The 26,862-nt window shown below is 36.9% G+C and overlaps 1 protein-coding gene across 16 annotated transcripts in view; it reads left to right on the top strand.

Annotated features, from left to right (window-relative positions):
• The first annotated feature begins 349 nt into the window (after nucleotides 1-349).
• Nucleotides 350-26,862, top strand: part of IKZF2 (IKAROS family zinc finger 2) — a 158,178-nt gene continuing 131,665 nt past the window's right edge. Inside the window, exons 1-5 of one of the 16 annotated variants that reach the window (XM_047773406.1) lie at nucleotides 350-643; nucleotides 2,563-2,666; nucleotides 3,706-3,800; nucleotides 4,155-4,203; nucleotides 5,024-5,128. In XM_047773406.1, the coding sequence (XP_047629362.1) occupies nucleotides 3,798-3,800; nucleotides 4,155-4,203; nucleotides 5,024-5,128 (157 nt within the window). In that variant the 5' untranslated portion in view covers nucleotides 350-643; nucleotides 2,563-2,666; nucleotides 3,706-3,797. Of the gene's footprint in view, nucleotides 644-1,148; nucleotides 1,393-2,139; nucleotides 2,261-2,412; nucleotides 2,435-2,562; nucleotides 2,667-3,705; nucleotides 3,877-4,154; nucleotides 4,204-5,023; nucleotides 5,129-5,169; nucleotides 5,359-26,862 lie in introns of those variants that run through there. The other 15 variants (XM_047773403.1, XM_047773414.1, XM_047773417.1 and 12 more) reach the window with 15 other exon arrangements.

Here is a 26,862-nt window from a genome sequence, read left to right as displayed (position 1 = left end):
CCTTTCATTTTCCTTTTCTCTTTAATTATAGAAGTCTCTATTCCCTCTTTTTGCAAATGTGGTTGAGAAAGATGCTAAATGCGACTAGTTGTAGAAAGAACATGTATTTTTTTTTTTTCTCATTGACGATCTGTATAAGTTCTTCCCAAATACAAAAGCTGTTCTATAGCCAATTGATGCTATTGATGGGCAATAGTTTACTCCTAACAACTTTTTGGACCCTCACCCGTTCCTCTGACTTTGGTGTACGTGGCACATGCCCGGTGGACAAAAAAACAAGTAAACACTCTAATTTTAAACTTGCACTGTAAAGCACTTTCAAAATAGTAATAGTTGAGCTTCATCTCAGACCTGACTTTCCTTCTCAATCCATTCCCGAGGACCCCTCTCTCCTCGGTCTATCCGGCGCCCTTTTCTGAAATTGCACGGCACAGTTAATTGCGAAGCCGAGTGGGTGGGTCCACGCGCACACCCAGACTCCGGCCAGGACGCCGATCCCGGAGCTCCGCGTCGCGCGCCTGGATAGCAGCCTCGCTCCTTTCGCCTGGCCTCACCACAAATCCCAGTTTGAAAGAAAACTTCACGAGGCCGAAATGAACCTCCCCTCGCCGTTACAATTCTTCCTTTCCAGCCGGCAGAAAACGTGAGATTTACCAGGACTCGGGGGTGTGTGGATTGGGGCTGCCGGGGTACTCTCGGAAGCGGGTTACCTGGTGCCCCCTCTGGGGGCGGGGTCCACCGTCCGGGGGCGCCGGGCCAGGGGGTACGCGGCCCGGCGCGCGGGTGGGCGCGAGGTGAGTGCGCGCGTCGCGGAGCCGCAGGGGCAGCACTTGTCCTGTAATCGATTGCCGAGCGCGCCGAGCGGCCCTGCGCGCATACACGCGCACTCGCGCCCTCCCCAGCCCCCCCGCGCGCGCGCACACACACACACAAACACACACATACACACACGAACACACGCACAGGCGCCCAGGCCCCGCACACGCACGCGCGCGCACGCCCGTCCTCTTGCCCGCCAGTCCCCGCGCCCCGGGCCCCGCCGCCGCCGCCGCCGCGGTCGCCGCCGCCGCCGCCGCCGCCGCCGCCGCCAGCTAGCCCTCCGCCCGCGGGCGTCTGCGCGAGCCCGGCCGGCGGGGGAGATGTGCTCTGGCTCAGGCGGATCGGTTTCTCGGGGTTTGACCAGCTGTCCCGGGCTAACCCTGCTCCTCGCTGAAGATGGAGGAAGTAAAAACAGGATTACCCTTAGCTACAGATCCACTGCCTTAGTTTCCACCACCAACTGCAGTGCACAAACACACGTTAGGCACAGGAAAGAAAGAAAAAGAGAGGACACACTAACAGTAAACACAAACAAAAGGGTGATGGGATTATTTTACTGCATGCACTGCTGAGGTAAATCTCCGCTTGGCTTTTGCGTGGCGAAGAACAGCTCTTGTTTTATTTGTCTTCTGATTCATAGATTATATATAAATATGTGTATCTGATTTGCAAAGGGGGGGAGTGTTTTCAAAGTTAAGTGTAATTATATAGCATCTCGTTTTGCACTGTGATGTGATCAAATGACTTGTTGCTGTTAACCAGTAATAATAATAATACTATAGACATTTTTTCTCTGGGAGGGATGGATTGTGGTTATGATTAGGGTAATGATTTCTGTAAAGGACGCTCAGAGAATCGGGTTGCAGATGATGTCTTCTGCCTTAATTTGTCGTCCCCTCCTTGTAATCTGTTTCTGGGATGTGAATCGATCAATCAGTTCTCATCTCTATAGCTGTCATGGATTTGGACTTGTTTTGCTTTGTTTTAACTTGAATTCCAAGAAAGATTGGGTAGCTTGGACTAAATTGCAGCTGTCCAGATAGGAGGTAATATCCAGATTCTGTTGGAATTGTGAATACAACAACAACCTGATATGACACGTAAAAAGGCAGCAATTAAATCACTTTGACAGGTTCTGGTATGGGCGAAAGAGATGGAATTAAGATTTAGTTTTTATTTTTTTTTATCTTTTATTTATTTATTTATTTATTTTCTTGCCAAGGGTGAAAAACAGTCCTGTGAAGTTGGCCTAGGTTCTTTGCTGGGTTCTCCCTGACTGTCCCTCCCCTCTCACCCCCCCCCCCCCCTTTTCTTTCAGTTTTCTTGTCTTAGCTTTTGGTCGATTCTTAAGGAACCGGTGGATCAAGTTTTTTCTCTTCTTGTTAATCGCATTGCTGTAGCACTGACTGACCTCTCTCTCTTTTTTTCCTCTTTCCTGAAAGTACGTGGTGCCATTCCTGAGTGACTTTTCCTACTAGACCATCCCAAAGGGACGAGGGGGAGGGGGAGGAGGAGGAGGAGGAGGAGGAGAAGGGGGGTGTTCCTTCTCTCTCATTTCTTGGTTTTGTTTATCAGCCGATCTGTTTGCTGGATTTGGGCTCGGAATGACCCACCTGTAAAGTGCTTTTCCTTCCTCCTCGCCTTGAACTCTGCAGGGGGCTTGGCTTGGAGGGGGCAAGGGAGGGAAGGAGAGAAGGGGGAAACACAAAAAACTTCTTTCTTTCTCTCTCCGTTTATCTTCAGCCCGACATTGTCACCTCCTCTTTGAGGGGTTAGAAGAAGCTGAGATCTCCCGACAGAGCTGGAAATGGTGATGAATCTTTTTTAATCAAAGGACAATTTCTTTTGTATGTACATTTCGTTTCTCTTTCTCCTTTTCTTTCTTCTCTGAGGGTTAATAACCATTTCATTGATGGGGTAGACTTCTTTCGCTTCTCCCTGACGTTTCTTTCTTAATATGTGTGTGTTAAATATGTACATTTTTAAAGAGATAAACTCATTGGTAAAATATCCGAAGAAACTGCTCCCCTTTTAAACTTTATGGATGCCTTTCTTTAAATCCTTATGTAATCATAATTTTAAAGAATTTGATAACAGTATAGCAGGTTGAAATTTAAGTGCTATGTAGTGACTGAGTTGGGAATTTGATCTGATTATTCCATAAAGAAAGAAAGAAAAGTTTTTTTGGGGGTAGGGAGGGTGGTGGTGAAGAAAGGGGAGGGGAGGGAGAAGGGAAGTGGTTTTGGAGACAAGAAGTGAAGCTGCCTGTTTTCCAGTAAGTAATGGAGAAATTCCAGGAGCCAGGGCTAAATATACTTGGCGATCAATACAGAAATGGCTCATTGTGAATAATTTAGCTGCTGGTGCAGTGAGAGTTTTGAAAGTAAAGGCAAAAAGGACCAGGGCCAAAGGGAAAAAAATAAGTAAAAATCTTCTCAGGACATGTCAATTCTTTAAACTTTTTTCTTCAAAGAATACAGTTAGCTTATCGATCTTTTCCTTAGGTGAAATCAAAGCTAGGGGGTGTCATCTCATACAATTTACTTGTGTTTCTGAGAATTAAGTTCTTGTTTTGTGTCACTGGTGCATGAAGATAATTCCCCAAACTTTAAAAAAGTGACTCCTTTTCCCACAGCAAAAAGTGTATGAATTTTTCGAAATCTGAATGCGTTTAAGTAGGCTCGGTATTAGTACCCAACCATGGTCTGGCAGGAAATTAAGGTTACTTTGAACAGGTGCTTACACAGAACTTGGGGTTGGCTAAAATGTCAATACAAGCCTGGGAGTTGGGTAACTGCTACAGAAACCTTTAAGACATACTTGGGCACTAAGTTTTTTGTTTTGTTTTGTTTTATGTTTGTTTGTCCTCCCCCCCCTCCCTATTAGAACATGATGAACCAACTTGCAACAATTGTGAATAGAGCTATCTGTATACTCGGGAAGTCCTCAAACTGCAGCTTGATTGTAGGAAGTAGTGAATGGTAAAATACTTCAATCCCAGTGAAAGCTGGCACATTTGAGGTGTACCCCCTTACTATTTTTTTTTCTTTCAACCAGGTAAATTCTGATTAAAAGAGTCATTCCTTTCTTGCTAAAGCCTATCTCACGGCACACTTATCTTTCCTGTCCTATCTCCAGCAGGAATCAGATCATTTGCAGAAAGAGTTCAGTGACTTGCAAATGAGCACATACAGTACACTGTAGTATGTTTCTTGGGCACAGGTTGCAGCAGCAGCAACATGGGCTAACTCCTTGGCGCTTCAAATAAGTTAAGCATTTAATGGCAGATCCTGAAAGGAATCATTGTGTTAAGGGTATAATCTTTTGTATTGCAGCATTGCACTTTGACTATGGAAACAGAGGCTATTGATGGCTATTTAACGTGTAAGTATTCATTTTTATTTATCTGTTATTGGTAATAAAATTATGTTTCTCACCTGTATTTTAATTTTTCAATTAGTTTTTATCAAGAATTGTATACTCTTATCTTCCGTTAACAGTTTCGTCTTGTTTGAGAAAAATACCACAAACTTGTTTGAGTTTGAGAAAATAGCACAGAAGTGAAATAAGAAGGAAATATAGATATATACTTGCTATATTAAGGATATTATTTAAATCAGTAGTAGCTTAGCAGATCAACATTTTCCTAACTGATTATTTTTCATTTACTTTGTTTAGAATAGGTCAAGTTACATATATGTTTACTAATATGGTGTGTACTAAATATTTACTACTCTGTAACCTAATTCTTCATACATATAATGTGAAGGAGAATTAGCTTACTTAAAGTGACTTTTTTAAGCAAACTCTCAAATGTCCAACTTTCTGATAACCAGCGTTTTGGAAATACTCATTAAGGAGACTGTATACTTAGTGATCAAATAGATGTTAAAACTTTTTTTTTTTTTCAACTAAAGATGCTTTAGAAATCAACTTCTCCAGTCGCCCTTATTTTACAGTTAAGATGAATGTGATAATAAAAATTTCTAAGTTTTTTATTGTGGGCTGGTTGTGGGTTTTCATCACTTCATTCCTTTATGATATATTTCTAAATAACATTTCCTTGTAGTTTCTTTTAAGAGAAAAGTGTATTTCATTAAAATTGCAGGGCTCTGCATGCCTCTGCATATATGATTACAAAGTTGGTATTTAGATTTTAGATGACAATGAACAGAGACCAAAAGATTTTATTTTGTGAAAGCAGGTGACAATGAGCTTTCACCTGAAAGGGAGCACTCCAATATGGCAATTGACCTCACCTCAAGCACACCCAATGGACAGCATGCCTCCCCAAGTCACATGACAAGCAGTAAGTCTTCATTTTATGATTTTTTTTTCCTATTTCTCTAGTGATAGACTTGAATTTGTGAGGTCTGTAGGGTCCTCTCACATTGTGGTATAGCTCCTGCTATAGATTTTGCTAAAGAAAGAACAACACAGATTTATTCCTGTTCATTCTGGTATCGTAAAACATGAGCCTGCTTACTAGTCTGAACTATCCCAAGGTGGCATTTGGGAGCTGGTGCTTACCTGTACCAGGTAAGAAATGTTAGGCTTTTCTGGTTATTGTTTTGTCTTGCCAGGTTTATGACTAGGTTTGTTTTTGTTGTTGGATAAAAAATACATGGAAACATGTTACTTCGAAAGGACTCCTCACAGTAAAATTGAAATAATTTTGTGTTGCCTTGGCACAAAGCTAATCCATCAGTGGTAGGATGGTAGTGTTAGTTGCTTTTTTCAAAAATGTGAAAGTTTCTGCTCCAAAGCATTGGAAGTGAAGTGTAATTGAAAATTTGTGGAACTCATTTCCATCTATTTCTCTGGCAAAGTGAAAGCATTTTGTTTTAGACTGTCCAGAGAAGAATTGAGAAAATTTGGAAGGATGTTTTGAACTTGCAGGTTTAGATGGTTTTGACTACTGTTTTTGATAAAGGGTCATTCATTGATAGAATAAACATTGTTTTTGTGTAGTAAAAAGGCAGCTTACATACCGTCAGTGACAGAAGACAAAATACTTTATTGAGAATATGGTTTGTTTTCTCTTAATTATAATGTTTTTATAGGTTATCAAGTTCAGTGACTTATTACTCCTATTTAAACATAATTTGAAATCTTGTGTTTCCCTTATACTTTTGATATATGTTATATTCTTATATAGAAAGGACATCTGACATATGTAAATATAATTTAATTTAGAGTATTCTATTTGGGTGATATGTGAAGGAAAGGTATTTTCTTTTAACAAAAATTTAATAGCTGAAAACTGAATCATCTAGTGAATTATGAACATATTCTTAATATGTTAATTCTGATTATCCTGAGAGAACACATTTTTCTTTCCACTTCCCTCTTACAGTTTTCAAAACTTGATGTTGCTGTATAGCTTTATAAGTAGTTAAGACTTCTGAATTATAAGCAGGAGTATATAGAGTACTACTGAATACATTTTGCCATTCATTCACTTTGATTCTAGCTATTAACTTGAAGTTTTGATTGAAGTATGTGAATTTACTTTACCAATTTAAAAGTTTTCTTTATTTTTATTAATGGGAACCACTTCCTAAGAAGCACTTCATTCTAGAAGCAGTCATTGAAATTCCTTTATCATGTAGGAAAAAAAAATTAATAGTGAGGGAATGTATGTTAAATTATAGTGCTAATCTCTTGTAATGGATCTTGTAGCATTAATTTTTTTTTTTTTTTTGCTACTTGGGTATTGATTTGATAAAAGTTATAGTACTATTGCAATGTAGGGAGTACAGTTTTTACATTTTAACATTTAATGTTACTAAGTCCTTGGTAGAATAGATTTTTCTCAGATAATTTTTATTTAATTTCCTAGAGAGTAATGATGGATTGGTATGCAGTTTCTGTTAGTTTAATATTTAGCTATTGTCTTTAGACACATTGAATATAAGAGGTAGGGAATAATGATTAATTAGACTTTGTCATCCCCTAGCCACCACTAGAATATTAGCAGAAAAATACTTGTTAATTGGTTAATTAGCTCCTTTATTTGTGAATTTGATTTTGGTTTTGGGGAAGTAGTCCTTTCCAAAAAGGCAGTTCACTCGTTTATTTTAAATAAACATTATAGAGTGTAGACATGATCAGCTTGAACAAATAAGAACTGTGCTTTTGACATTTGAGTTTTTCTCACCCAACAGCAGTAAAATTATGTTTAGTAAAGAGGTTTTGTTTTTGTTTTTGTTTTAACTTACTAGCCTGTGGCAATTCCATTTTAGTATAGTTTTTGGCTAAGCTGCATGTGTTTTCATGTTCTTTTCCCAAGAGTTGCAGGTTAAATATTTTGGCTCTCACTTCAGAGCTGTCTGTTGCATCCTTTATGTAGCCTCTATTTACAGTATCTAGGTTACCCACTTAGGTGTTAGATGGAGAAGATACCCATTTTTCCTCTCTGTTAGATCTAGGAGAATATCAGCATTTTAGATTGCCAAAGCAAATAGTGCTAGAGAGGGACTCTTGTCTGTTAATTAGAGTAAGAGACCTATAGTCCGTCAGTCAGATATTTTTCTGTGACTTGGAATAATTTTGCGTGCGTGTACAACTTGTTGGATCACTTGTTTCTGAGATCACTAGTTTTTCTAAATTCCTTTATATGCATTGTTGACTTTATTAAATAAAAAGAACCTATTTATTTTACGCATTTTTATATCTTCAAATAGTCTTTCTGAGGAGCTGTGACTTCCTGAAAACAGAATTTCAATTTTGATTGAAAGTATTAGAGCTGAAAGTAAATGTGAAAAACCTTTATGATAGAATAAGATAGGCTCCACAGCAGCAAGGAGAAGACGGGAGTATATGGGTAAGAGGTAAAAAGTTATTTTAAAAGAGTTTAGAAAAAAAATAAATAAAACTTGATTTTTATAAGATGACTAACGTTCTAGCAGTAAAATAGCCGTACCATGTGATAGCCCACTTATTTTGGCTTTCAGAAAGTGGTCAGTTTTACTGTAAGGTCCTAATCATTTGTTTAGGTTATTTGATGACTATTCCAAGATGAAGGGTATCTGTACAACTTGCTGCCAGCTATTGTATAAAAAATAATGACAGCAGCTATCATTATTTGACAGTGCTGGAAGAGAGCATCGGTGACTTGGGAGAGAACTAAAAATGTTGCAGTGCCTGACAGTGTTTGCTTTTAAAATTCAGCATGTAGGATAATCTTAAACAGAAGTAAGAGATATTAGTGATCTTAACATTTTTTAATGACTACTTTCTGTGTTTCTGAGTGAATTTTCTTAGAGAAATTTAGACTTCTTCTAGACTAAAGATCTCTTTGATAGGAAGATGGGCATCGTTGCTGGAGATCATTAAGTGTACACATTGAGTCTGCTGACAATCTTCCGTGTCAGGGGTGACAGTATATGCCTTGATGGCTACTGGAAATACACAGTGTTAAGTGATTTTAAAAATAGAATCTGGAAGTTAAGAATCTGAGACAGACAACTCAGATAGAACAATATAAAAATAATGCATATTGAATTTCAGCCCATCAGAGGAGACTTATTTTGTGATTCCTTCTGTTTCTGGGTTAGCCTATTTCCAATTCTTATGTAGTAGCTGTTGTATCAGTTTCAAACTGTTCTATACTTGCTGTTGACTACTGTGAAACGTTTTTAACATTCCAAAATGGTAATTAATCTTATTTTTCTTATCATCATCATTTTTTTAATGCCAGTAAGTAAATTTTCTTAGAAGGTAGTGAATGGTGTGAAAATACATTGTGACACAAATTTTGTTTCTATTACTTTAAAACCTTTACATAGATCAGCTTTGCAGTCAGTACCATTTATCAGTCAGTTTGATAGCTAGGTGGCATGTATGGAATTGGAAGAAGTAGTAATTCTAGTTTTACAAGACTCTGACCAATAATCAGGTCAGGAAATCTAGTTTAGTCTTTTCAGAGCACTTCACATTCATTTTTTTTTCTTTTTTCTTAGCTGGTTTCCATATTTAGAACCTCTTGAAGCATCAGTATATTATGATTTCTATTTTTCTTGTGTGGCAGTGGAGGCGTGAAGAAACCCATTGGCTTCTTAGGTCCCTTAGCAGAAGAATGACCTCGTCAGGATTGGGACATAAAACTGATATTACCTTGTGGGTTAGTTAGATCACTTAACTGCTCTCTCTCTAAAATGTCATTATCTCAGGGTCCCCCCCCCCATGTCCAACACTGACCCATGTTTTAGTGATAAAAACAGTATTCACAGAAGTAGAATAGGGTTTTATTATGCGGGTAGAGTGATAACAGATAATATTATTAAACAGATGCTATGATGCACTTTTAAAAATATAGCTTATGTTGTGGGACTCACCAGTTTTCTCAGTTGTCTTCTGGAGCTTAGTTTGGCAGTCATCCTTGGTTGGATTTCCATAGGACACACCCTAATATAACACCAGATGGGCTTGATGTAAAAACTCAACTGTTTTAAACTGTAGCACTTAGGTTTGTATATGTACCCAACATGCCTTACATTTAATTATTTACTTGTTAGGAAATTTTTTTTTTTAAAGTTGGACTTGATTTCTTTACACCTATCAGAGGTAAGTGTCATGGCCATGCACTGAAAGAAAAAGAAAAGGAAACTAAAGGAAGTGTGTATAAGCAGGGAATTAACAGCAAAATTTCCTTTTTTTTTCTTTGCTCCTCATTCTTCTCCCCCTCATCCCTCTTTTTAGGCTGTTTTGAAGTAGGAATAAATGTCTGTTTTGGAGAAACAAAACAACTTACTATAGAGGTATTATTTTTATTGCCTCTATATTTGTCCAAATTTGTCTTCCCCACTGAAATACATTAAAATAATAATAATAATAATGTGATTGGGTAGGTTCTTTTGGATGTCTTTCTTCAAGCCATAATGAATTGAGATCTCTGGGTCCTATACTCTTCTCTGACTTTGATATTTTGATCTTATAATGTTCTAAGAGATCAACAGCAGGATCACAGTCCTAAAATGAGGTAGGTTATGTTGTTTTTCTTTGCTTTTTTCCTTTAAATCTGTTTATATAAAATATATTTATTGATCTGGTAGTATTTTCCTTTTTGTGAATTAATCAAGACTCAGGCTATCTCTGCTTTGAAATAGGTAAAGAGTATTTAGGCACGATTTCACTTATTATAAATGTTTAATCACCACCGGAGTGAGAGAAAGAAGGGGGCATATTTCATTGAGTGTAACTATACCAAGTGCATCCATATCATTTCACTTAGTCTCCACAGTAGCTCTGTGAAGTTACTCTTTTATAATACAGAGAACTGAGGCTCAGAAGCAGTAGATTTCAGGTGGTTAAAAATATGGGTTTTGTAGTTATACAAGTTTTTGTTAGAATTCTTGCTTTGCCACTCGTTTGCTGTGTGACCTTAGTCATGTTACTTCCTATCTCTGAGCTCCAGTTTTCTTATCTGTAGAATGGGGATAAGCAATACCTATCTCTGTGGACTGTCGTGAAGTTTAGATGAGGCAATATGTGTAGAATACCTGCTAAGATCCAATAAATCATTGCTGCTATCACTCAGAGCTGTCAAGTTACTTTTGTACCAATTCATGACTCATAAGAAAGTTTTTTTTCCGAATCCGTATTTGTTTGAAATTCAGGTCTTTTGCTTTTTTGATTCTACTGCATAGGTCCATGGAATGGACGTAGGCATTTCTAATAATAGAGAGTAAAAGTTGAGGGAAAACCTCTCTGTGATTTATAGTATCTACGATGATTTGGTGAGAAAGAAGTAGAGTTTGTCTACATGCTACAAATGTTTTTTATTGGGTTTCAGTGTTCCTGAACATAGTTTTATGTTTTTGGTTATATGTATAGAAAATCATCACTTGTTATTGGTGCCAGAGACACCAGTCATTAAGAATGGAAAAGGAAAATTTTCTCTTAATTGAGTAAACTGTCCATATCTACAATCAATTTTTTCTTTGAAAATCTGTATCTAAAACTTTACCTTATTTGTTGCTTCTAATAGTACCATATGTTTTTCATTTGATGATACCTAATCAAGTTGCAGACTGATTGTTGCTAATTGTGCATTTTAGGGGTAATGGTTTAGGTGTTTTAAATTTTAAGTAAGTTTAAAATATAATTATCACTTACGTTGCTATATATTGTTCTAACTGATTAATAAAACAGATATATTTATAGGCTATCTTTTTATGCATCAGGCACTGTAAGGCGAATCCAGAGGTGAATAGTACACTGTCTTTGTCCTCCTGGAGCTCACACTCTGCTTTGAAAGAGGGCAAAATAGGGCATCATACTAAGATAAACTCTGTGTTCTTATTGTTATGGGATGTGAGGGGTGGTACTGGTTTGGGAAGACTTCCTGGAGAGAGAGGCTGCTTAAGCTGAGACTTACTAAATGAATAAGATTTAGGAGAGAAGAGGAAGGCTTGTTCACTGAAGGATTCCACAGTGAAAGCTGAGAAATAACATGATATGTTCTGGGAAATACAAGCAGATTGGTATTTCTGGAGTGTAAAGTTGAGGCCTCGGAATTTGAGGGCAGAGATGACTCTGGAAAATTAACCAGGGCAAGATAATGGAATATTTTGTATGAGAGGAAACTTGGATTTTGTTTTCAGGGGAGCACAAGGTTTTAGCAAAGTAGACGACTTCAGTCTTTTTGTTGATATGGGTTGTACCAGCTGCAAGATGGGGAAAAAGATTATGCACAGGGACCAGTGTAGGGGCAGGGGCTTCTTTAACAGGCTATTGTTGTAATAGAGGGGAGAAGTCATGAGAACTAGTGGTAGTGGAGATAATAAGGAAGAGAAGACTTTGGGAAGTACTTACTAGCTTAAAGCGGACAGGACTTGGATAGGAGGGTTAAGGAGAGGAGAAAGTTCCTGGTGATGATCTCTAGATTATGGGATAGATGGCAGTAGGTTCCATTAGAGATGTTAGGAAATACTGGAGCAGGTTTTTGGGAAGAGATTTAGTTTCGTTTAATTCTGTGTACAGGGAGTTTGAAGCACATGTGGAATTTGGGAGAGGATAGCATTCAGGCAGAAGGAGGATAGATTAGACTGAAGTGTGAATTTTTCTCATTAGAGAAATCTAGTATGTAGCATGTGATTTGGGTACCGTCCCTCCTGTATTACTTTAACAATACTCTAGTATTCCTTTTTTTTTTTTTTTTTTGGTCTTTTTGCCTTTTCAAGGGCTGCTCCCGTGGCGTATGGAGTTTTCCAGGCTAGAGGTCTAATCAGAGCTGTAGCCGCCGGCCTACGCCAGAGCCACAGCAGCGCGGGATCCGAGCTGCATCTGTGACCTACACCGCAGCTCACGGCAACACTGGATCCTTAACCCACTGAGCAAGGCCAGGGATTGAACCTGCAACCTCATGGTTCCTAGTTGAATTCTTTAACCACTGCGCCATGACGGGAACTCCAACAATACTCTAGTATTTCTTAAAAAAATTCTTCCGTAAGTAATTCTCAGCAATTTGATCAGTGATCTTATTTCGCCAACTGCCCCATTAAATAAAAATTCTAGGAGTTCCCTTTCGTGGCTCAGAAGTTAATGAACCCAACTTGGATCCAGGAGGATGCATGCAGGTTTGATTCTTGGTATCGCTCAGTGGGTTAAAGATCTGGCATTGCCGTGAGCTGTTCTGTAGGTCATAGACGCAGCTTGGATCCTGCATTGCTGTGTTTGTGGTGTAGGCCAACAGCTGCAGCTCCGATTTGACCTCTAGCCTGGGAACTTCCATATGCTGTGGGTGCAGCCCTAAAAAGCAAAAAAAAAAAAAAAAAATCTATACTGCAGTGTATGAACACAGGTTTTAATGAACTCTTTTTGCTTAATGGAGACCTTTTATGATAGTCTTGGAAGTTGGATTAGTTGATGTAGTCGACTCACTGACTTTTAAACAAAACATGCCAGCCTTTCTCCTTAAAGTTTTGTGGTTGGGGTTCCCTGGTGGCTCAGGGGATTAAGAATCTGCTGTTGTCACTGCTGTGGCTTGAGCTGCTGCTGTGGCTTGGGTTCTTCTGCTTAACCAGGAACCTCCACATGCCATGGTCATGGCCAAAGAAAAAGAAAAAAATTTTGTGATCTAGTTAATATCATAACTTTGATTGTTATATAGTTTAAAAAGTCTTAAGGCTAATTAATATATGCCATATTCTCCAATGCCTCTGTTGTAATGATTTGTCCTTATCCTATAACTTATTTCTCACATAGAATTTTATAGCTTAAAACTATAAAATTTGTTTAGTACTGGTGAGTTCTGCTATACTCATAGCCAAAGAATTTAATGATTTTATGCAGAGCCATTTTGAAAACTTTGAGATGAATATATGTGATATATATTGTTTGAAAATTATTTGGTGCATACTTAATTTTTTAAATGTTTATAATATTGTACCTCTTGGGGTAAAATAATCTAGAAAGAAAAATGTGGTATAGAAAACATCTTAATTAGCATATCTATTTCCTCAAAATATATATTATAGAACTCCATCTTGAAAATGTAAACTCTGATTACCCAAGACACCATGAAATTTCAGATGAATGTTAATGATGAATAACTGAGATTTCCTGTTATGTGGAGATTCAGAACTTGTGATAGAGATATTTTTTGTCTTTTATTCATTGATCCAGCAAACATTTATCATGCGCTTTATTATGCACTACTGATACCAGGGCATAAAAAATATGTTAGGAATTTTTTTTGAGAGGATGTTATCTTTCAAGGTCCAAATGAATTCTTATTTTATTTGAGATATTAATAATCCCATTGCATTTATACTCAAATAAGTGTGATGTGCTCACCATGATTTATATCCATTGTAGATAAATGACCTGCTTCTCATCTTTTACCTCTAGGAGTTCTTCAAAAGTGTATAAATTTGAAGATGCACAATGAAACAAAGACGAAAATATAGCCAGCTTCTAAAATAGCTTCCCACAGAATAACAGATCCCCCAAGAAACTTTTTATAATGTAGGATTTAGTTCTCAGCCTTGTAAGTTCCGAAACTTGACTGGCAGCACATTAAGAGTGGTCCCATTATCTCAAGGTTGATTCACATTAAATAGGCTTGCAAAATTGATATTTAAAATTGGAATGACAGTTTATGCCTATACTTTGATTAAAAATAAAACAAATAGGAGTTTCCATTGTGGCTCAGTAATGAAGCCAACTAGTATCCATGAGGATACAATCTCTGGCCTCCCTCAGTGGGTTAAGGATCTGGCATTGCTGAGCTGTGGCGTGGGTCACAGGTGAGGCTCAGATCTGGCATTGCTGTGGCTGTGGTGTAGGCCAGCAGCTACAGCTCCAGTTCAACCGCTAGACTGGGAACTTCTGTATGCCTCAGGCACGGACCTAAAAAGACAAAAGTAAAACAAACAAACAAATAAAAAAACAAACTGAGAAACCAAACCAAACAAACAAACAAAACCCTAACCCACTAACATACGATCTGCATCACTCCAGTTGGCTTTACCGGATTTTTTTCTTGTGACCTATATGGGTAAAACAGCAAAGGTCATTTCATTAGCAAGGAATGTGAACAAAGGGAGATAGTGATATCCTTCAAATGTTTAGTGGCATCAGATCAAGAGATCCTGATATATTTATCATCACTATAGAGATAGCATTGCCATTTGGAGCCCTGTAGTTGAAGTCTTTTGTCCAATTCCTTCTTTTCTGAATGGACATGGATTTAGATTCCCTAGATATAGGCTCAGCCAAAATACTGAGTCTTTTGTCTTGGCTTCCTTGGCTAAATCCCCCAGATTCAGTTTTTAACTTACATTCATGCATTTAATCAGGTTATAACCAATTTAAGTCTAGAACTCATTTGTTTACTTTAAGGTATTTTTATGTTTCTGCTTAGATTTGTTAAAAGTTGATTTTATACCTTGACTCTATGAAAGCAATCTTATAAATGCCTTTGAAGGGTACTCTAACTACTGTTACCTTAAATTCAAATTTCCACTCACAGAAATGTGGGTGGGTGATGTGGTCAGCAGTTTAGGAGGCCTTAATATCTATTTTAGATGAAGACAGAAAATAGCACTGCCACCTGAGAAAGACACCCTACGTCAGCCAGGGGTCAAGAAGTGCTCCTAGTTTATAGGTCAGGAGGAACAAACATCACACTAGTTTTGTGAAATCACTGAAGTAGTCTGACAGCAGAAAATGAGATTTTATAGAAAATTATGGTATTTTAGGTTAGTTAATAGGGAAGGCTAACTTAAGTACTGAGTGTGACTCTAAGGATATTTTTTTCAAAGCACACAGCTTTATTTTGGAGCCACACGTTGATTATAAAGAAGGTAGAGATTTTCCAGATGTGAATCTTTGGAGAAATGGCGATGCCTTATCTACTTCTTTTCCAGTTTTCAGTATCCTACTGGGTCATTGTAGGAACCCAGTAATTTGTTCAATTAAGGAACTACTTGGATTAGCATATTGCATATGTGTCTTTAAATAATGTATTTCTGATCTATTTGAGAAAATTTGGAAAGTTGATTTCTTCGAAGTGGAAATAATTCTGAAAGATCATCTTACTTGTGATTTTTGTTGTTAGGGTCTGTATTTATTTTAACCATGTGTCATTCTCAAAAGGACTTTGTAGTCTTCAGATCAGTCCCAAACAGATGATCTTCAATATTTTAAACAGCTCTTAAGTTTTCTGCTTCTACACTGTCATGTTCAGTGGAATCTGAGTGAGTGTGAATGTTTCTGTGAATATTTTATAGTCATCATCATCTTCATTACTAATATCTTAATATGGAACACTTAGAGTTTATAGATTTCACTCTATATACTTATAATTTTAAAATCAATTCTCTATCACTTATTTAAAACTGCATATACAAAATGGAATGGTTCAATTAACTTTTCTTATGCTCTCCAGATATTTTGAGGAGCATATAATTAATCAGTGTAAAGTCACATTCTAATAAATTAACATTCTAGGTGTCTACACCTTTGACATTTTTGTCATTGCTCTCTTATTATCATGGAAGCTGTAGCTCTCCTTATACCTGACAGTGTCAGCTCTACCTACCACTTATTAAGACATCAGTATGCAGGGCTTGGCCATATTTTGAAGTACTGGGGAACTACATTGCTTTGTCTCTGTTGAATTAACTTTAAGAATTTCTGGCTGAGTTCTAAAGAGGAGTTGTTTCTTCTGCAACTATATAAAACATTTCCTGTTATGGTCATTTTCATGAAGAGCCTTGTTGTTTTGTTTCTGCTGTTCAAAGCAAACATTTTAGTTATACTTACACTTGGAAATACATTTCTTTTATAAGACACGTCTTTTAAGTCTTTTAATCAGCCTTATGTCAGTATCTTTATTATTCAGATGGTCTGAGGTAGATGGCTTGTTTTTAATACATCTGTTAGCTTTTTGATGGAACAGTAGTGTTTGTATACATTTTAGGGCTGAGGATTTATGTTTAATTCCTTTTTTTTTGGTCTTTTTTAGGGCGCACCCATGGTATATGGAGGTTCCCAGGCTAGGAGTCGAATCAGAGTTCTAGCTGCCAGCCTACACCACAGCCAGATCCAAGCTGTGTCTGGAGCTTACCCCACAGCTCAAGGCAATGCTGGATCCTTAACCCACTGAGCAAAGCCAGGGATCAAACCCACGTCCTCCTGGATACTAGTCTGGTTCGTTAACCACTGAACACTGAGCCATGCCGGGAACTCCTGTTTAATTCTTGATTGCAATAGGTTTACTTATTTTTATAAGAAATGATGACTTAGATCATCCATATATCAGAGCTTGGAAATTGGGCTGTTTAAGAATTTTTAGGTATTGAAAATAGGTATGTAGTACCTAATCATCTTCAGGTACTACTTTAAAATTACAAATACTTTAAAAACATTGATTATCATGCAGTATTTTGAAATATAAAATGAATTATACTGCTGAACGTTCACAAAATATTTGAAAGTGGTAATAGATTTTATTTGAACATAACTGAGAGCTAGAAAAAGAAATATGAGATATTTTTTGTGAGTCTGCTGTTTTTTAAACTCTCAAAATATGAATTACATACTGCCATTTGTCTGAACTATGACAAATGAATGTCCTAATGACAGTCTTTGGATTCAGTTTTTTTGGAAACAGAAACAAACGAAAAAGAAATACCCACCTCTTTCCCAAGAAAACAATTTAAAATACATTATTTTGGAGGAGTTTCTGTTGTGGCGCAGTGGTTAACAAACCTGGGTAGTATCCATGAGGACACAGATTTGATCCCTGGCCTTACTCAGTGGGTTAAGGATCCAGCATTGCCATGAGCTGTGGTGTAGGTTGCACACGTGGCTCGGATCCAGCATTGCTGTGGCTGTAGTGTAGGCCAGCAGCTACAGCTCTGATTCGACCCCTAGCCCGGGAACCTCCATGTGCCACGTGTGTGGCCCCAAATGGAGAAAAAGACAAAAAAATAAAAAAATTAAAAAATTAAATGTTAATTTTACATAAATTGTTCTTACAGTAAAGCTATTTACATTAAAGTTTTTTGATGAATTTGAGTAGTTTTAGTTGGTCCCACAGTTTGAGTATAGTAATTGACAACAAATTTGATGATCTATTTTTTTTAAGCAAATCAGAGAACTGTAGTTAATGAAAAAGTTGTATCATACCACATACAACTCTATGTGCAAGAGTGCCATTTATGTTGTGTGTGTGTGTGTGTGTGTGTGTGTGTGTGTGTGTGTGTGTAAAAGCAAAGAATAAGGAAGGAAAGAGGCAGGAAAGACCAGATTATTGGTAGAGTTTACTTTGGACTATGTGAGAGTGAATAGAGTGTTTTATTATTTGCTCTGAATGGTTCTAAAGCATTTGGATCTTTTATAAAAGACATTTTACTAGTATAATTAAAAAAACCTAATTCAGTCAATCAAATTCTCAAAGAAATAAAGTATGGAGCTCTTTTGTAAGAGATGATATCTCTGATTAGAAAGGTCTAACCATGAAATTTCAGTGATATTATTTATATACTTAGGATAATGGATTGCTGCTATTGCTATAGAAGAGGTATTCTCATGTACAAATACTAAAGAAAAGGTATTCTCATGTACAAATACTGTCTGCAGACTTACAGAATATTATTTTAGATTTGGTCTGAATATAAGTTATTTTCGTCATGGTTTTAATACAGTGGAATTTCCACGTAAAGTTACATACTCTGAAATTTTTCTGGAGTGGTATTCATTCATAGCATGAGATACTGTAAAGGAAATAATGTGCTGTAAAAGTGTACTTCTAAGCAATGGTAAGGAGACATGTAGCATCACGATGCCAGAAGAAATCTAAGTAGAATAAGTTAGAACTTATCCTTAGGTTTTCTTTTCTGTTTTGTGTGTGATAATCAAGTTGGCTTTTAATAAGGGCTTTTGTCTCTTTTTTCATGTTCATCAATTTAAAATTCCATTGAATGTTGCTCATTGAAAGGAGAGAGCAGAGGTGTGAAGTATAGAAAACAGAGAAGAGAGCTAGCTAGCTCAAGAAGAATACAAGTGACGAATCCGCAAGTGAGGGATAAGGCGCAGAAGTGACTCCTGTTAGTAGATCTACTAGAGAGAGGAATAGGGCAGATTTAAAATCAGATCTTTCCTTCCCCTTTTTCTTCTTTCAGAAAGCATAAATAAAGAAAAATCTGAGTTTGTAGTAGTTTCCTTGTGGCACAGCAGGTTAAGGATCTGGCATCGTCACTGCAGCAGCTCTGATTGCTGCTGTGGTGAGGGTTTGATCCCTGGTCCAGGAACTCCTACAGGTCGTAGGTACGGCCAAAAAAAAAAAAAAAAAAAGAAAAAAAGAAAAAAGAAAAATCTGAATTTGTAAGTTAATTAAGGAAGCTGCCTCTTGCTTGAATATTGAGAAATGTGGCCATCAGAATAGAGTGGTTTCTGGTAGAAGATAAATGATAAAAATTGATTTTCACTACAAGTATATCTGTTAGCCAGGGAGTGAAAGATGGGAGTAGACTGGCTAGAAGAACTAGAATTCTAAGGGTTTCAGCCTACAAAGATGGGAAGATTGAAGCAGTAGAGAAGTCTGTAGTACCTAGAATACACTGCTGTCAAAAACCAGTGGTGTTACTGATGGCCACCTTGGACCAATCTATTGCTTTTATCTTTTGCAAAAGTGACTGAAGTATGTGCTGTGTCCGAGAAGAATCCTAACTGATTGTGTGGCTAAATTATCACTGAGGCATTCACCTTTGGTCTTGTCCCTCAATTGCCTTTTTACTTCACTTCAGTGGGAAAGCACATCGTGGAGTCAGGGAGACCAGAGCCTGCCAGAGACAGTAAGAACTTTCTCTGCTTTCTTCCCCCCTCCTCCCTTGGGAGGCCGCAATGAAGAAGGAACCTGATATTTAGCAGATGAGATGGGGTTTTGCATCCAGTTTTTTGTTCTCTGATCTCTTGTTTTTTCCATTTTCCTCCTGAAGTATCTAAAACACAAGCGCTGAGTGTTTCAAAAATTTTTCTTGATATCATACCCTGTCAGAGATTTAGAATTCCCAGGTTGGCTTTTACCCACTGGAATACTCTTCTAAAATTAACCTTGTGATAATACTGCAGTAAAAATTTATCAGACGTGAGATGAAGTTTACACATGTATGATTGTCGAAGGAAGAATTTGCTAAGCCTTAAGTAATGAAAACAAGATCAGGGTATGTGTTTAACTTGCTGAAATAAAAACACACTTTTTAAGCCCATTAAAAGTAACATATTTTGTTTGTAAACCATTTTATGCTGTCCAGAACACTTTCACATCTAGCATGCAATATGTTCATTAAAACTTGAACTTAATGTTTATTTAACAGTCTCAGAAGAGTATTATTCCTAGCATTACTTAAGCATTTTATTATTAAATGATAATATACACATTTCAAAAAAAAAATTACAGAATTGAATGAATTTTCCTCTTCCCCTCCCTGTGTAGTATAAAAAAGTAGGCCCGGATATATATCAAATGTGTGACCTTTATAGAGAGATTTCATCTCTTAGAGTCTCACTTTGTAAAACAAGGATATTAATAATCTGCCTGGTCAGAGGAGTGGTGAGCGTTAGAAAGAATATATGTAAAGGCTGCAGAATGGTGACTGGGCATGTGGTAAGTTAACCAGAATGGTAGCTATTATGTTATCCTTAGATAAAAAGAGTATGAGAAAAAACCTGAATCAAATAACCAAGAAGAAGATCTCACCTACATGTACTTTTATAACATATAAAAATTATATCATGCTTTTAGTCTGCTTTTAATCCACAACATTTTTTAAAAAAGAGTAGTCCAAGGCATTGCTGATAAAACTCAAAATGTCTGCATTACTGACTGGGTATTTTTGCTCTTCACCTGTCTGAATGCTGTCAGATCATCCTTGTTTGAAAAGAAATGTGTGTGCAGATATGAGGCAGTTATTAATTCTGTTGTATTCAAATCAATTACTAAAGAAATGAAACTAAAATTACCTAATTAAAGCGAATCGCAAATAAACCTGCTCTGTTTACGAGGGATGTAATTGAAATGGTAATTATGCGGTGGGAACGCACTTCTTTTGAGGGTGGCAGTTCAGAAGATGTGTTTGGTAGCGGGATTTTGACTGTACGGTGTGCCTCCCTCCAGACCTGGGCTAGAGTGGGGTTTTGTGTACTTTAGATATGCTGGTAAGTGAATTCCCTGTTATGGATCTGAAATTCTGTGAATGTCCACACTCATGGAGCTATGTCCTCCATCACTACCTGTGTCTCTATTACATATCTGAAATTCTTAGAACTATATATCTGACTCCAGTAATGTCCCTTTTTCCCCTCTTTTCCTGTGAGGGATCAGGAAGAAAAGTGGATATTCTTTTAAAAAGAGTTTATAGCAGAGTGCATATACACAGACTACTCATAAGTCATTTGGTTAAAAGATGCAGAAATCTTTGTAAATCCTAATGAGATCAGTTAAAGATGCACATTTTGCTTTTCATGTTGAAGGTTTTTTTTCCTGGGTCTGGGTTACTGTGAGCCTAAAGACAGTGTAATCAGTCCTTAAAGCCAAATGCTCCTTTTTATCCAGGAGTAGTTTCCTCTCTTAAAACTAGGAAGCCTTTATCACTTCCTATCTTGTTTTACCATTACTCCCTGGCTGGTATATATCTTATCTCCCCTGTAAGACTGGAATCTCCTGGGGGGCAGGGGAAATGACCGTAATCTCTGCAGCCCGAGGGTTGCAGTCAGAACCTGAGGTTAGTGGCTGATCAGACTTGGATTTCTGTCTTGGGCTGTGCTGTGTTAGTCTCCATTTCCTCGTTTGTCAAATAGGGAACCTTAGTACTGATCTCCTGGACGTGTTGTGGGGATGAATAACTTTAGTGAAGCTTCTGTCACAGGGCCTAACACATTTCAAGCAAAACTAGTTTCTTTTCCATGGAAGTTAGCTAGCACAGTGCCTTACATGTATCCGTCTCTCAATTAAGAACGTTGCCTCTTAATTTTTAACTACATTGTGAGTTAATATAAATTGCTTATCTGACTGGATGCATTAGAGATGTAACTCAGTTATTTCTGTAAGTTATTACTCAGATTGACCCCACAGGTTTGGTCACTTCAGCACTGTGTGTCCTGAGGACACATCACCCAGCTGGTCTTTTTACCCACAAGGCAGTTTAAAATAAATGGTCTAAAGTTAGCGCTAGCCTAGACTCTTAACTCTCTTCTCAGCACTCATTCAAGCAGAATACTATGTTGGACTAAAAGCTTCAAGTGCTTAGAAGCCTCACATGGCTTCATAAAAGTGCAATTTTTTAGGCCAGTGTAGTTCTACAACACAAAGATAGATTTTATATATCCATCTAAAAGATCTGTAGAGAATCTGGATTTTATATGTGTATATATAATATATGCATATACAAATAAATTGAGTTCACCACAAGACATTTTGGTTATTTTTTTGTTGAGAAGTATGAGTTAAGAGATATTGTTGGGAAAATGTATAGTTTTAAAGTTATTGTTAAAACAATAATAATGTTTTGTCTAATGAAGTTTTCTAATTTCTTTGGTCGAAGATCTCTCAAATCATAACATAGCTGTTTAGTAGACATGCATGAAAATGGGAATCAGACTGCTGCTGTTTTTAGTCAAATCTTACCTGGGCAATAAATCCCAAAGGTCTTTAAAAAAACCCATAAATCAAATGGCTCTTCCTTGGACTGTACACAGTTCTGTTTATGCTAGATTCTGAGAACAGACCTCAATTTTCTTAGAGCAGTTGTGATAATAATCACATTTATCCATGATATAATTATTATAACAGTACCTAGGATCAGATACCCAACCTTTATGAAAGTTTTTTCCCCCCCAAGTTTTTATCTGAATCCTTTCTTGAAATGATTGTTTAAATGTGTACAAGCAATTTTGTATTTTATTTTTATTTTTGCAGCTGCATCTTCAGCTTATAGAAGTTCCAGGGCTAGGGGTTGAATTGGAGCTACAGCTGCAGGCCTGCACCACAGCCATAGCAACGCCTAATCCAAGCTACATGTGCAACCTAGGCCACAGCTTGCAACAATGCTGGATCCCTAACCCACTGAGCTAGGCCAGGGATCAAACCTGCATCTTCAAGGACACTGTGTGGGGTTCTAAATCTGCTGAGCCACAATGGGAACTCGTGTCCAAGATTTTTGATGAGCATTCAGTCATTATCTAGTTTTACAAATATTTGTTTGTAATCATTCCTATAGCTACAAAAAAAATCAAGCAGTGCATTTATTTATTGTTTACATTGTAACATTTTCTTAAGAAGTAATCATTTTATTGCTTCTCTACCTTTGGTTTTTCTTTTTCTTTTCTTTTTTTCTTATTTTATTGTTAAAATTGTACATTATTTGGAAGCTCATGAAATGTAGTTTGCTTGGCACAGGTTTTGTAAATTAAGCCTATAATATTTAACTGGCATATATGGGAAAGCAATATACTTAATTCTGACTGAACTGAAAATGCTTATAGCATTATAGTAGCAATTTAATGATAACAGGTCATCTGCATTTTTTTGCTGAAAAGAACCTTTTGTGGTCATCATTCTCTAATTTTCTGTTTACCATCTTTATTGTCTTAGTGGTTAGAGATAAATTACTGTAAAATACTTTTAGCTGCTAGCAAGGTCGTTTTTAATCAATTAAAGTGCATTGTTACCTACTTGGGCAGCTCTTCAGAATGTTGGGGAACCTCAGCGCTCCCTCAAATGCTGGCTGTTCAAGTGTGATGGACACTTTGGATATTGATGTATTTTCAAGTATCTGGGCACAACTCTGGCTTTTTTTTTTTTTTTTGCTTTAAAATGCTCTCATAGTTTGAATTTGGTATTTTGCTCCTTTGCTGCCTATGAGAGACCCTGGGCTTGGTAATTGGCATTTATTTCCAAGTTTCTATTTTTACCATGTATTTTGATTTTCCAGGTTACTGGCTATTGAGATAAAAGAAATGGTCCAGTTAGTTGATATCAGAAAACTAGAAGCTTTTGATAGAAAAGTGAGAAGGATTTACTGCCTCTGTTTGAGAGAAAGAAATAGAGAGGGTGGGCTTCATTAGAAGTGTCGTGATCAGGGAATGCCAATTACTCAGTGAACAGAAAGCATTTGGCACTCGGTTTTCCTGTCTGTATTTGGTACTATTCCTTTCCTCAAACTCTGTGTGCTGTCCGTTAGAAACCATTGGCTCCACTACTAAAATCTATCTTGAACTTACATAATTTTCACCATGTTCATGCCTACAACTTTAGTCTGAGCTACCATCATTTCCTAGTCCTCCACACCTAAAATAGTACAAAAATGTATAGCTTGTCTTTCTGCTTCCATTCTTTTTCCTCTATGCCCCATACCCATCCACTAGTCAGACCTGCACTTTCTAAAACCTAAATCAGATTATAACTATCCATCACTTTAAATACAAAATTTTTCTGTTGAAAATAGGATAAATTTGAAATTCTTTTCCAAAGTCTAGAGGATCCTACAGAACGTGACTTCTGCCTCTGTCTCCGACTCTTCGTCTTCCATTCTTCTTGTTCATTAAACTCTCACAATACCTCCCTTCCTTCTCCTTGGACATGGCATGTTTGTTCCCATTTGAGGGTTTGGAACACTCTTCCTTCATAATTTTGCATGAAGCCTCCTTCTTTTCTGCTTTCAACTCAACTGCTGCCTCCTTGAGGAGGCTTTTCCTGAGCACTCCCTATAAGTAAGTCCCCTTTGAGGCATTCCATGGTATTACCTTACTGCATTTTGTTATACTTAATAGTGTTTGAAATTATCTAATTTATTTATTTGTCTCTTCTCCCAAAATACACTTGAGGAACATTTGTCTTGGCCACTGATGTAAACCTAACACTCAGAATTGGGCCAGGAGCATAGTAGATGGTAACTATGGATACGAGGAACGACTGAATTCCTGTTCTTCCCCTTTGATAAATAGAATTCTGTGTGCGTGTATGTCTGTCTGTGCACATGCACAGGTATAGTAAACACAGTATTTTATACTGTAGTATCCATTCCACAGCCTGTATTTTAGAAATCTATATACTGAGGCCCAACATCACATATGGAGAGAGTAGAACAGTGATTTAAAACCTTGTGTTCTTGCATTGGCTTGTTTTCCTTCCCTTCCAAATATGTTCATTCCTTCTTTTCATTCATTTGTTCATTTACTCCACTTACAATAAATATTGGTATCTGTTTTCTCTGGAACATAGCAGTCTCTATGGGCACAGCTGTTCTTAATGTTTTGGGATGGGGCTCAGTGGAAATGGTTAAGACTTTCAAGTTATGCAGACGTGGGGTCAAGTTCTGGCTCTGCTCCTTACTTTAAGGTGAGTTGTAGGGAATTGCTGATATTCGATTGTTTTTCACCTGTGTGACCTTGGGAATGTTCCTTGAATTTTCTACATTGAGTTCCCTCAGCTGTAAATAATAATACCTGCCATAAGATTTTAAGAAACAAATGCAATAACTTATAAAAAGCACCTAGTTCATTTTCTGGCACAAAAACTGACTGTTATCGTTTGTAGATTATAAATATTTGCATATGCATTTTGTAGTTTTTACACATGGTTCCTAAGATATTACTTGAAATATTAGTATCAACTCAGTCTAAAGTTATCTCTTGCCTTCTAGAGAATGTTCATTTTTTTGATTTGACTGTTATAATCTTTGGAATATTCTTTCCCACTAGAAAGAAACACCAAGTTTGCCATCTGCAAATTTCACTGATTCACAAATCAATTGTAGTGTTTTACAAAGTAATTTTATTTTATTATGGTAACTTTATTTAGCTTCTCTATTTGACTTTATATTATACTTAATAGAATTTTAATTATTATGGTCGCATAATCATGGTAATTTAATAGTCTCTTAGTACTTAGGAAAGGGAATTCTTTCTAAAAAACAATCAAATCTCCTTTTTTAGTTTCTAGCATGTTTTGGAAATACATTTTTTAAGTTAATTGGGTGGAAAAATTACATATAACTTTTTAGAAAAGAAAATTGATATATCTAACCAAAAATTCCAATAATACATTAGAATCTAAAGAGAAAATGAAAACGAGTGTACCATTTATAGCAAATTATTTTTACTTGTGTTGGATTAACTCTCTTCCTTCTACGACTGTATGTGTGTAATATAGATCAATAAGGTGTTCAGAATGGTGTTAACTATCTGGAAGGAAGTGGTGTTATCTAAGCCCCACAGCTGGAAAATATGAGAATTAGAAACTTAATTGATTAAATACTGGATCACATAATTATCCGGTGATTAAAGACTGCTAGGTGGAACTGACATAATGGGGTTTTCTTTTTGGAAAATAATATTTTAATTGTTTAATTAGTAAAACTGCTATTACCCAAGAACACACTTAGGATTTAGAGAGACCTAACCTCTGTAGCTTAGTGGTTAGGCATTTCTGATACAGATTTGGGGGGCGGTTTGAAATTAGGATGGAAAGTCAGAGCAGCGTGACTTCAGCTAATGTACTGTTTGCCCTTGACTCCTTCTCCACAACCTGCCAGTAATGATAGGCTTTTGACAAGTGTAACTGCGTGATGCCCATTTTATTTACAGTTTTCATAGCTAATGAATAATAAGAAAAATGTCCGCCAGGACCTGATTGTTTACCTCTCTAATAGCAATTTACAGATGGAGCATGTTGTGGCTGTTACAAACCATAGCCTATAATAGCATTTGATGTAAGTATCTGCTCACCATTCTATATTGTGGTTGGAGCTGGAGAAATAGAAAATTGGTCATTTCCCGGCAGATAGCACTAAGTTTCAATTCAGTCAGAATGCTGTATGTACTGTGATAGGTTTATAATTATTACCCCAAGATTGATGGTTTTTTGGTGAGTGTAAATTTGTGCAGCAGTAATCCATTAAGAAATCAATAATCATTCCATTCTGATGTGTAGTTCCTATTCACTGTTATAAATGTGTACTCAGAGCTGAAACCAATGCTTTTTTTTTTTTTTGAAATTGTAGTTGACACTATTGGAAATGAGGAGATTATTATAACATTTTTTCCTTCACTCAGATTTCTTTTTCTATGCTTATGTTCTTTTGGCCCATATGGCATACCTAATGAAAGTCTGCATATTTTCATACCATTTAAAATTTTATTTGGGCTTCTTTTACTATTTCGATCTCCATGTCTCCATCTTTTACTTAGTTGTTTAATAATGGCATAATTATAAATGTAAAGTACCTCAGTGTTTCTTCCTGTAGTGTAGAGGTGATTTATTACTGCATACACATGATCAGGAAAGTGTGGTAGTTTCTTCCCTTTAAAATAAAATTTTAACCTCTAGGCTGAAGTCTTCTCATAGAAAGCAAATCTAACATGTGTTTATTACTCACACCTGTGAAGCACTGTGCTAGAAGGCATGGGGGAGGTGGGGAGGAGCAAGGACTAAAACATTGACCCTGTTTTCAGACTAGCTTATATTTTAGAGAAAGACGAGCTTATCTGTTAGAGAAAGAGAAGCCAGAATCAGCACAAATAACTTAAGGA

Source organism: Phacochoerus africanus, chromosome 3 (genome assembly GCF_016906955.1).
Source record: "Phacochoerus africanus isolate WHEZ1 chromosome 3, ROS_Pafr_v1, whole genome shotgun sequence".
Classification (NCBI taxonomy): Eukaryota; Metazoa; Chordata; class Mammalia; order Artiodactyla; family Suidae; genus Phacochoerus; species Phacochoerus africanus.
This window is presented reverse-complemented; position numbering and strand designations above follow the sequence as displayed.